At 45.1% G+C, this 11,494-nt stretch overlaps 1 protein-coding gene across 1 annotated transcript; it reads right to left on the reverse strand.

The window, feature by feature from the left end:
• Nucleotides 1-4,302: 4,302 nt before the first annotated feature.
• LOC102255082 (folate receptor alpha-like) lies at nt 4,303-7,972 on the reverse strand. Its single transcript, XM_014540450.1, has 4 exons — nt 7,790-7,972; nt 5,093-5,281; nt 4,829-4,964; nt 4,303-4,692 (listed from the first exon to the last, which is right to left on the reverse strand). The coding sequence occupies exons 1-4, from the start codon at nt 7,955-7,957 to the stop codon at nt 4,460-4,462; spliced, it is 726 nt and encodes a 241-aa protein (XP_014395936.1). The 5' UTR covers nt 7,958-7,972; the 3' UTR covers nt 4,303-4,459.
• Nucleotides 7,973-11,494: the final 3,522 nt, after the last annotated feature.

Consider the following 11,494-nt stretch of genomic DNA (forward strand, 5'->3'; position numbering starts at 1 on the left):
ATTTGAATTTCTGTTCAACTCCAAAATTTCCAGTTGACTTTTTAAACTAATTTCTATTTCTTTATTGATATTCTCTATTTGATCAGACATCATTTTTATATTTTCCTTGAATCTGTTAGACATAGTTTCATTTCCTTCTTTTTTATAATAGCTGATTTTAAAACTTTATCTAATAAGTTCAACATCCATGTTTTCTCAGGGACAGTTTCTATTGACTACTTTACTTTCTTCTGCATATGGTGATACTCTCCTGTTTCTTTGTATGTCTCATTTTGTTGGAGGGAAGTGAAAAATGGCATTTTTTTTTTAAAGGTGACAGCTCAGGTTGTTAAATATATTTTTGGTGCCTTAGCCAGTTTGGCTTAGTGGATAGAGCGTCAGCCTGCAGACTGAAGGGTCCTCCCGGGGTTTGATTCTGCTCAAGGACACATGCCTGGGTTTCGGGCTCAGTCCCTAGTGGGGGGCGTGCAGGAGGCAGCCAATCAATGATTCTCTCTCATCATTGATGTTTCTATCTCTCCCTCTCCCTTCCTCTCTGAAATCAATAAAAAAAAAATTTTTTTTAAATATATATTTGGTGGCTTGCTGAAGTGTTTTCTTCTTGTTTTTTTTTGTTTTTGTTTTTGTTTTTTTATTGTTGACACTATTACAGATGTTCCCCCACCTCCTTTTTAAAAAACAAAAATAACATAATATGGCATCTCTGGAAATTAGACTCTCCCAGGGCTCATTTTTGATGCTTTTTATTAGTTTATTAACGACTTTCAAGATCTAATTCTGTAGCTCCTATTTTCATGTATGTTCACTGAAATGTTTGCCCAGTTAGCTTAGCGGTCACCTAGTGACTAAACTTATTGCCTTGGAGCCATAAGTCTCCTATTCTTTGCCAAGGGACTCTGTGTGTTGGTTCAGGCATGATGTCAGGGCTCTGGCAGTTTACTCTGCCCCATCCCTCACTTCCTGCTTGAGCAGGGCCTCAAAGTTAATAGAATTGAAAGACTGGGGCCTTCTCAGGTATTTCCTGGATTTACATACAGTTCTGCAGAAGCATGTGGATTTCTAGACCCCGGGGTATGTGTAAGAGCCCTCTAGTTTGTCTCAATTGTTTTTATAGCCTCAGGGAGTTGGGATGTCAAACAACTTGCTGCTGATTACAGGGGTGGGGAACCTTTTTTCTGCCAAGGGCCATTTGGATATTTATAACATCACTTGCGGGCCATACAAACCTATCAACTTAAAAATTAGCCTGCTGTATATGGTCAAACATTTAATTAACTCACCCCTAATGCCTTGGCAGGGTGAGACCAAATGATATCTCGGGCCTTATATGGCCCACTGGCCAGAAGTTCCCCACCCCTGGTTAAGACAAACACCTAGGGATGGGCCTTCTCACTGTGAGCTCTGAGTCAGGTCAAATAAGACTAACCTTGTGAATGGGGTTCTTACCAGGGGCTGCCAGACAAATCGGTGACATTTCTTGAGGGGTAGGGCATTTTGGGGAATTCCACACCCACTCTGCCCCCTCTAGTGGCTACTAGGCTGCTGTTTTTCACAGCTACTGCAGTTGTGAGACAGCTGGTTTTAAAGGGTACCATCGTGTTTGGGAGAGGAGGATGGGAAAAATGTCAAGCCCTAGCTGGTTTGGCTCAGTGGATAGAGCGTCGGCCTGCTGACTGAAGGGTCCCAGGTTCAATTCTGGCCAAGGGCACATGCCGGGGCCTTGGGCTGGATCCCCGGTAGGGGGTGTGCAGGAGGCAGCCAATCAATGATTCTCTCTCATCATTGATGTTTCTTTCTCTCTCTCCCTCTCCCTTCCTCTCTGAAATCACGGTTTCATCTTTGCTTCTTCACAAGCTTCCCTGTAATTGCATAGTTGTTTGCTGCATTGAATTTCTTTTAGCGACAATGAAAAACACATTTTAATGTAGTCTTTAAGTTTCAGGCTGTACATTAAAACATGGAGGGAAAAATCTCCTTCTGAGGAACACTTTTTAAAAACCATTACAGTATAATGGGAATAGTCATTCCTACACATCATATATTTCCCCCCTAAATGTTGTATAAAGAAGTGACAGTTGAGTGAGCATATGTTAATAAAAGGTCTGCATTAAAAAAAAAAAGAAATCAATTTTTTAAAAATATATTTTATTGATTTTTTTACAGAGAAGAAGGGAGAGGGATAGAGAGTTAGAAACATCGATGAGAGAGATCGATCAGCTGCCTCCTGCACACCCCCCAGTAGGGATGTGCCTGCAACCAAGGTACATGCCCTTGACCGGAATCGAACCTGGGACCCTTCAGTCCGCAGGCCGATGCTCTATCCACTGAGCCAAACCGGTTCGGCAAGAAATCAATTTTTTTCAAAAGTGCAAGTCAAAATGCCAAGAGTTTTCTGTTTCCTACTGAGATTCAACCATTTTTCTTAAATAAGTGCTCCTTAGATTTTGAAAGTTTGGGTTAATTTTCAGACTTCTGGGAAAGTTGAGTTTGACGTCTTGCCAGTGTTCTTGCTTTCATGGAGGAGTGAATTTTCATATGCCATCCTCTGCCATTCCAGGAATGCATCTTTAGGTTACTTTTACTTTAAGAGGCATAAAGCTTTTAGAAATGTTGGCCACTCTTACGAAGAAGTGGTCTTTGAGTATACATTCTGCACTTAACATGGAGAAATAAGTTATTTTTTGTTTCCTGTGTTTTTCCCTTACAGCAGTGTTAAGGTCCTTACCCAACCGGACTGTGAACGTTTACTTTGCAGGAAATACGTTAATTTTTATTTTATTTTGTGCTGGCTCACTCATGTCGTGCTCTTAGGTCATGATACAAGACAGTATGTTTCCTCACTTCTAGAGAAGTTAAAATTCTTAATGACAATGTTATAAGATAGAGTTCTCTTATTAATGAGACAGCCAGGACTCAGGCTATTTCCTGCCAACACTTCCTTCAGTTGTCTTCTCTAAATCAGGCCCTACATTCAGGACAATAAAACTATCAAGGTGTATTTTACACTGAAATCACCCTGGCATTTTCCAGACAGCTGATAGAATACACCAAAAATTTGCTCTCTAATAAAGAAGTATTCAAGAAGGAATGCTAAAAATAATCAAATATAATTGGTATGCTCCACGTTTTTAAAATTAGCTTCTCAGTATTATAAGAGCTGCCCTGTTCATAATGTCCACAATGTGGAAGAAGATGACGGCAAAGGGAGGAGCTTTCCCTTTGAGATGAATTTTATACAAGGTAAAGGGTTCTGACCGAGTGGTCAGTTATTGTGGACCTATTATTTTATTTTATTTTATTTTATTTTTAAAATCCTCACCCGAGGATATTTTTCCATTGATTTTTAGAGAGAAAGGAAGAGAAAGGGAAAGACAGCAAAATATTGATTGGTTGCCCCCTGCACCAGAGTCTGGGGGTGTTGGGGCGGGGGAGGGGGGTATATGCCCTTAACCAGAATTGAACCTGGGATCCTTCAGTCTGCAGGCTGATGTTCTATCCACTGATCCAAACCAGCTAGGGTTTGCTTTTTTTTTTTTTTTTTAAAATTTTTATTGATTTAAGAGAGGAAGGGAGAGAGGGAGGGAGAGAGAGAGAGAGAGAGAGAGAGAGAGAGAAACATCAATGATGCGAGAGAATCATTAATCAGCTGCCTCCTGCACACCCCACACTGGGGATCAAGCCCACAACCCGGGTATGTGCCCTCATCGGAATTAAACCATGACCACCTGGTTCATAGGTCGACCCTCAACCACTGAGCCATGGTGGCTGGGAGTGGACCTTTTCAAATGGGTAAAATCATACTCATGTTCATAGGCAAGGGGATGGCTTTGACTATGTTCCTTAATTTATGGGCCTGTGTTCACACACGTAAAATGCAAACAATAGTATCTACACCCTATGGGAATAAATATAAAGCATTTAGGAAAATGCCTGGCAGGTAGTGCTTTAAGGGTATTAGCTGTAGGAGTATGGCTCTTGCTGGCCCCCTTCACCTCTTCCCAGCCAGCATCCAGAACATGCTGGTCACTCCCATTCCCTCTCTTCTACTGAAGAGCTGAGCTCAGGACAGAATAGTCAACCCTGGAAGGCTTTGGTCCAATTCAAATGACAAAGTCCTGGGCCTGACTCTACAGTGAAAAATGAAATTGAAAGCTGTGAATATGTCCTTGATTAGAAGAATAGTTAAGTATCTGGCAAATTCCTAGCAAGTGTCAGAGCTGGGAACTGACCAAGTCTCAGTCAATGGAAACAGGGAAGCAGAAGTCACATTCCCATTCACACTCAAATAATTTGCAAGTCACCTGCGGGGTAACTAGTTTATTCAAACTGTTGGACAGAGCTCCGACCATGGGGGCTGAGCCATGGGGCTTAACTGCATGGGGATGACCAGGTATCAGAAGGTAAAAGGAGCTCAGCTGAGCAGCAGGAGCAGCATTAAGGCCAGGCCAAGCAGGAGAAGTTAGGACTCATGGAGCCCAGCTCCATTCATGGCCTCAGCATAGAACCTGGCCACCTCCTCGTTGGGGTTGCCCTGTGCCGGGTCAAACCACATCTGGATGCAGCGGCCACTGCCTCGGCTGTAGTTGCTGACTTTGTAGGAGTGACTCCAGATTTCATTGCACAGAGCAGCAGGCGTGGGGAAGTAGAAATCAAAGCGGTGGCAGGCAGCCTTCACCGGGCACTCATTAGACCCTGTGGGAGGATGGGAGGCCTTTAGCCATTGGGCCCAGAACTATCTCTGGTTCTGCCAACTTCACAACTCTCTCCCTTCATATACCCATCTCACACCCCCACTGTCCCCCTCTCACCCCACCCACCAGGCTCTCACCTGCGGTCCAGTTCCAGCCCTTGTGCCAGTTACCCTTGCAGGTGTAGGAGGTGCGGCAGTCTTCCCACCAGCTCTCACAGTCCTCTTTGCACAGGGGCACGTCCAGGATCCGCTCTCTGCGCCAGCTCTGGTTCACCTGGGAGATGTCAGTAGGGGAAAAGCACTCAGGCTCAGGATTCTCAGTAGCCCAGCCCTAAAGAGCCCCGAGCTGCAGAGGCAGGACGAGGAGATGTCTGGGAAGCAGGCATGGGGAGGAACTCATACCTCCTGGATCCAGGGCCCCAGGTTGGGGGAGCACTCATACAGGCAGGTGTCCTGGATGAAGTGGCGCTTGCAGGCGGGTTTCATCGGGCCGCAGTGGTCCCAGTTGAATCTGTACAGGTAGGAGACATCCTTATGGGCTTCCTGGCTGGTGTTGACAGAGCAGCAGGCGTTCTTCTTCCAGGGACTGCACTGGGTGGGGAAGACACAGGACTAAGTTCTTCCCCCAGAACAGCCATCTTCTCCATTTTCTGGCCCCAGTATATCATCCAGAGGAAGACTCAGTGGGGAGGGTGTCTTTATGCCTGGCACTTGAGGAGCCCCCATTTGTGTTAAAGGCAATTATGATATTGGATTTTAACAGAGTAACAGGGGATGTGGGCAACCTGGAGAACCTCTGTCTGGAGAAGCAACTATTATTTGTATAGCTCTAAACAGTTTATAAACGTATTTCAGCCGTAACCGGTTTGGCTCAGTGGATAGAGCGTCGGCCTGCGGACTGAAGGGTCCCAGGTTCGATTCCGGTCAAGGGCATGTACCTTGGTTGCGGGCACATCCCCAGTAGGAGGTGTGCAGGAGGCAGCTGATCAATGTTTCTCTCTCATTGATGTTTCTATCCCTCTCCCTTCCTCTCTGTAAAAAAAAATCAATAAAATATATATTTAAACGTATTTCACATTATTTAAGTTATTTATATTACTCATTTTGCATCCAACCAATATTGAGTGCTTATTATATATCAGGCACTGGGCTAGATACTAAGAATACTACAGTGAACAAAACAGATCAAACCTCTTCTCTCATGTTGTGTATGATTTTCCTTCGGAGTTGGGGGAAGCCAAAGAACATTGTAGGCCTAGAAAACAGCAGGCGCAGAGTCCCTGAGGCTTTTGTGCTTTATCCTCTCAACAATCCAGTAAAAACATCATTACTCCAAATTTTATGGAGTGTAAGTAAGCTGAACCCCTGGTAAATGGTGGGGTTAAGATTCAGGACAGGCCCTAACCGGTTTGGCTCAATGGATAGAGCGTAGGCCTGCGGACTGAAGGGTCCCAGGTTTGATTCCGGTCAAGGGCATGTACCTTGGTTGTGGGCACATCCCCAGTGGGAGATATATATATATATATTTTTTTAATCACTCTAGATTGGGATTCAAGAGCTGTATGATCATGGACCAATTGCTTCAACTCTCTGAGATGGACTCTAGTACCCACAGTCAAGCAAGAGGGGAGATTTGTTTTTTAATTGATTTCAGAGAAGAAGGGAGAGGGAGAGAGAAATTGAAACATCAATGATGAGAGAGAATCATTGATCAGTTGCCTCTTGCATGTCCCCTACTGGGGATTGAGCCCGCAACCCGGGCATGTGCCCTGACGAATTGAAATCGAACCTGAGACCCTTCAGTCCGCAGGCCAACGTTCTATCCACTGAGCCAGACCGGCTTGGGCTTCAGAGAGTTCTTAAAAAGAACTTAAAAAGTTCTAAAAATGACGAGGTAGGTACCAACTTCTGGGTGGGGAAAATGAAGTCGTTCTGGAGATGGGTGGTGGCGATGGTTGCACAACAATGTGAATGCACTTAATGCCACTGAACCGTACACTTTGAAATGCTTAAATGGCAAATTTTATGTTATGCATATAGGGTGTCCCCAAAAAATGTATATACACACTTTGAATAGTTATAAAGGCCGTGTTTGTTAAAATACACTTCATTTTCAAAATTGAGCTATCAGCTGTTAAAGTGTGTATACATTTTTTGAGGACACCCTGTATTTCACCACGTACGCACACAAAGCAATGAAATGTTGGAAACGACTCAGGAGTCATGGGGCTGCTGGGCTTCCTCCTCTTCACTTCGAGTCCCTGGAGTGAGTCCATGCCACAGTCTTTCCCGGAGAACATCCCCAGCCCTCTGGCAACGTGAAACCTTGTGGGGAGCAGAGTTGGAGACCAGGAGGAACGAAATACTGGCATCTCTCATGAGCCTGGAGTTCAACTTCAAGCTCAGATTTCCTGAACTGCTTCCAGGGGCCTTATCTATGAAATGGGGACCCTGGTCTCACCTCTCCTTTTCTGTGGTCTCTGGCCCACAAGACTTGCCACTCTTTGTCCTGTCACCCTTCGACCCGTGTACATGCTGTCCTCTTCTAGGTGGCCCCTTCCTGCTTGGTCTTCCTGGAAAATGCTTATTCATCCTCCAAGGCCAAGTACATCTGATTTGTCACTGTCTCTTCAGAACCTCATGGGGGTGGAGGACCTGGCCTGTTTGTATATGTGAGCTTCCTGGTGACTGCGAGAGACCGGTCTCCCCTTCTGCCTTACCTCTGAGCTGTGTGCGCTGGCCCAGAATGAAGGCTGGGAAACTTCTGCCTGTCTCTCTCCAGCCCCTGCTAATGATTAGCCTCTCAATCTCCACGGGTATCTGTGCTCTCTCTGGGCCTATTTCTTCACTTGTTTAAGTAAAGACCACCACCCACCAACCAAGTAGGACATTTGGGCTTATTCACTGATAAGATGTGAGGAAAGCACTCGGCCCATAGTAGGTTCCCCCCACCCCTGTTGTAGATTTGGTGGCCCCTGGAGAGACCCTCAGTATCACCTTAGTCACACTCCTGCCTCTATCACCCCCCTCAAAGTTGATCTTCCTATCACCCTACTTCTTCCCTTTCTGGGGTCAATCCTTTCCCCACCCCACCCTCACCTGGCCATGAAGCTTGTCCTCGGGGCTTGGCTTTGTCTTGTGGTACTTGGCGTCCATGCAGACATTGAGCAGATCCGTCCTGCCCTGTCTAGTCCTGGGCGGAGCACCCCACACAGCAGTCGCCGAAGCCAGAAGCAGCAGCTGTGTGATCTTCCAGGCCATGTCCATCTGTTCCTGCCAGAAAGCCACGGTCAGAGAGTCAAAAGGCCTGAGAGGCAGCAACCATAAGACTCTTGGTCATATTTCTTGTCCCCCTCCCAAGCCCAGATCTTCTCCCCACCCAGTTTACCCCACAGAGCAGCTGAGCCAAGCAATGAGGGGCATGTAGAGGCCTGGGCCAGAGGCAGGAATTCCTCTCCCCACCCCCAACCCTCAATTGAGGACACTTCAACACTAGCTTGCTCTTGATCTCTTCTGGATTTCACCAGCCAGTATTCCATCCACAATGGGAAATCTCTGCCAGCTTGGCAAGTCCTCTCAAATCTGCTCAAGAGAAACCACAGAGCATGGCCTGCCGATGGGTTGGGGAGTGAGAGGAAGGGGCACCTGCCAGCCTTGGCAGCCTAGAGGCTTTTAGGTGCCCAGAGACTGCCAGTGGGGCAGACAGGGAAACTGTCCTGGGCCAGATGAAGGCCACTGAGTTGTTCAGTTATGGCTCATGGTCCTGGACCAGGTGACATGGGAGTTGGAAGTAGGGTTGGGGGGCAATGTGGCAAGCCAGTGAGAGTGCAGACCCAGTCAGCCAGACTCCAGATCCTCAAGTATCAACAATCCCTCCTGCCACACAGAGGGGTCTTGGGAAGTTCCCCTAGCAGAGTCAGGCCTAGAGCTAGAAGGTCAACAGATAAGGGGCCTGTGGAGCAGAGGGCTGAGCCAGAGCAGTGGGCCATGGGGACACCAGAGGAAAGTCAGCAGAGAAACCAGCCTCCTAGGAGTCCTGTGGGAAACCCATCCTTGACTCCTACCTCCCATTCCCACTTTCCCCCTCTCATCTGCCCTTACCTCTGCCCTCGGTCACCTGGGAACGTAGAGTGGCTCCTCACCTCCCTGTCTCCTTTTATATGCCCTTTCTGACTGCTTGGTCAGCCTCTCAGTCAGGGAAGACTGGCAGGCTTTGTCTAGGAAATAGCTCAACTGTCTCCCTAAGGGAGGGGCCAGTTAAATAAATTATGGTACATCCACCCAATGAGATTTAACTTGGTAAAAATGAATGAGAAAGCTCTTGCTGTATGATATGGGAAAAATCACCAAGTGTATTGTTAAGTGAAAGAAGAAAGGTGCAGAAGGGTGTCTATAGGATGCAATTTTTGTTTGTAATAAAGGAGGAGGGAGTCATAGGATTTTGTACAATGTAAGTCCAGAATATTACTCATTTTGTGATATTCCTGGTTCCATATGTAACTATAGATAGTTACTGATGGTATTCTAAAATTAAACTTTTTATATATTGGGGGAAAAAAGAAGAAGAGGAAGAACATATGTTTCCTTAAGAAAATTCTGGAATGGTACAACAAATTTTTTTAAGTGGTTGCTTCGGGGGAGGGCACAGGTTTGGGATGAAACTTTCCGCTGTGAATCATTCTATGCTGTGTGTTTGTTTGTTTTCAATTACAGTTGACACTCAATATTATTTTATATTAGTTTCAGGTGTACAGTATAGTGGTTAGACATTTATATAATTAATGAAGTGATCCCTCTGATAAGTCCAGTACCCACCTGGCCCCATACATAGTTATTATAATATTATTGAATATATTCCTTATACTTTACATCTCCATGACTATTTTATAACTACCAATTTGTATATCTTAATCCTTTACCTTTATCACCCAGTCCCCAAACCCAACTCCCCCCGGCAACCATCAACTTGTTGTCTGTATCTATGAGTCTGTTTCTGTTTTTTGTTTGTTTGTTTATTTTGTTCTTTAGATTCCACATATAAGTGAAATCATATGGTATTTGTCTTTCTGTGTCTGACTTACTTTACTTAGCATAAGACCCTCTAGGTCCACCCATGTTGTCACAAATGGTAAGATTTTATTCTTTTTATGGCTGAGTAAAATTCCATGGTATATATGTACCACCACATTTTTATCCACTTGTGTATTGATGGGCACTTGGGTTGCACCCATATCTTGGCTATTGTAATGAACATAGGGGTACATATATTCTTTCAGTTTTGTGTTTTGGTTTTGTTCAGATTCCAGTAGTGGAATAGCTTGGTTATAAGGCAGTTCCATTTTGTAGGGAAGCAAGCCTGTGCCCGTGAGAACACCCAGGTGTTTGTTGGAATCTTTATGCTTAAAGGACTCTGCAGACGCCTGTGTCTTCTCAAGGATGCTTACCCTGCTGATAGTATCTAATAGTTAACCAGTTAACTGTCATGCGTCCAAAACAGAAACCATCCCCACATGCCATGATATTTTGAATTTAATTTAAAAAATCAATTTGCAATGAATATTATAAAAATAAATATATTACTCACAATTTGGGTGTTCTTGAATATTTTCAGTTGAAAATTCTCACGAAAAATGATTTAAAAGTTGGTCAGGGCTGCCACTTAGGGAAAACATTTTATTTTTTAATTCTTCCAAAGAACATTTTATATTATTTTTACGTAGCATATACACAGTTGAAAAAAAGTATTATTTACACTTATTATTTAAAAAATTAAAATTGCTTCAGTGTATGATAAAGTTCGAAACATGGTACAACACATAACGGAACATTACATTGTTTACAAAAGTATTTGGTTTCTTTTCGCTGTTTTGTACCAATACTAGTAGAAGAGCATACCAAACACATTTTCCATAGATATTTTTTTTCCAATAGGCAGATATTTCCCCCAAAAAATGTCATTCATATAATCTGGATGGCAAGCCAGTGGCATAACATTTTCTTTACTCAGGTCACGCTAATTTATGTTTTTTAATTAATTGCCTGATTACCTGTAACTGGAAATCACCAAGTGTAATATTGCTATTTTTTTTGCAGCTATAGACGTGTGTGATAGACATGCAGCTATAGATGAGCATGTGGGGAAGGTCTGCCACTTGCATCTATAGATACTTATGGCAAACAAAGAGTTAATTTTAGTTCACGCTGTTGTTACAATAAAAGCCTAAGGAGACAGGTAAACGGGGCTATTAGGTTTCTCCAGCCAGGCAGTCCCTTAGCCCTCTCTTTCACAGAAACATGTGTCAGAGTAATCATTCATCCGTCGCTCAGGGTCTGCTGGTCAACCCCGACACCATTTTTTATTTTTTTGAGGACCCTCCATACCATTTTATATATATACTAGAGGCCCGGTGCACAAAAATTTGTGCACTCGGGGGGAAGGGGGGGGTCCCTCAGCCCAGCCTGTGCCCTCTCACAGTCTGGGACCCCTCGGGAGATAATGCCCTGCTGGCTTAGGCCTGCTCCCGGGTGGCAGAGGGCAGGCCCAATCCCTAGGTGCAGCCCCTGGTTGGGCTCAGAGCAGGGCCGATTGGGGAGTTGGGGCACCGCCCCCTGTCATGCACAGAGCAGGGCGGATCGGGAGGTTTCGATGCCACCCCCAGTCACGCTCAGGGTAGGGCCGATTGGGGGGTTGGGGCACCGTCCCCTGTCACACTCAAGGCAGGGTCGATGGGGAGGTTGCAGCGCCACCTCCTGTCATGCACAGAGCAGGGCCAATCCGGGGGTTGGGGCGCTGCCCCCTGTCAC

The sequence above is a fragment of the Myotis brandtii genome, unplaced genomic scaffold (genome assembly GCF_000412655.1).
Source record: "Myotis brandtii unplaced genomic scaffold, ASM41265v1 scaffold244, whole genome shotgun sequence".
Taxonomy (NCBI): Eukaryota; Metazoa; Chordata; class Mammalia; order Chiroptera; family Vespertilionidae; genus Myotis; species Myotis brandtii.

Excerpts from the sequence above, each read along its gene's own strand:
- LOC102255082 (XM_014540450.1), bottom strand. The coding sequence starts at position 7,957 with ATGGACATGGCCTGGAAGATCACACAGCTGCTGCTTCTGGCTTCGGCG. Across the intron at positions 5,282-7,789 it reads AGGACAAGCTTCATGGCCAG|TGCAGTCCCTGGAAGAAGAA; the intron begins GTGAGGGTGGGG and ends TTCCCCACCCAG. Across the intron at positions 4,693-4,828 it reads GGGCTGGAACTGGACCGCAG|GGTCTAATGAGTGCCCGGTG; the intron begins GTGAGAGCCTGG and ends ATCCTCCCACAG.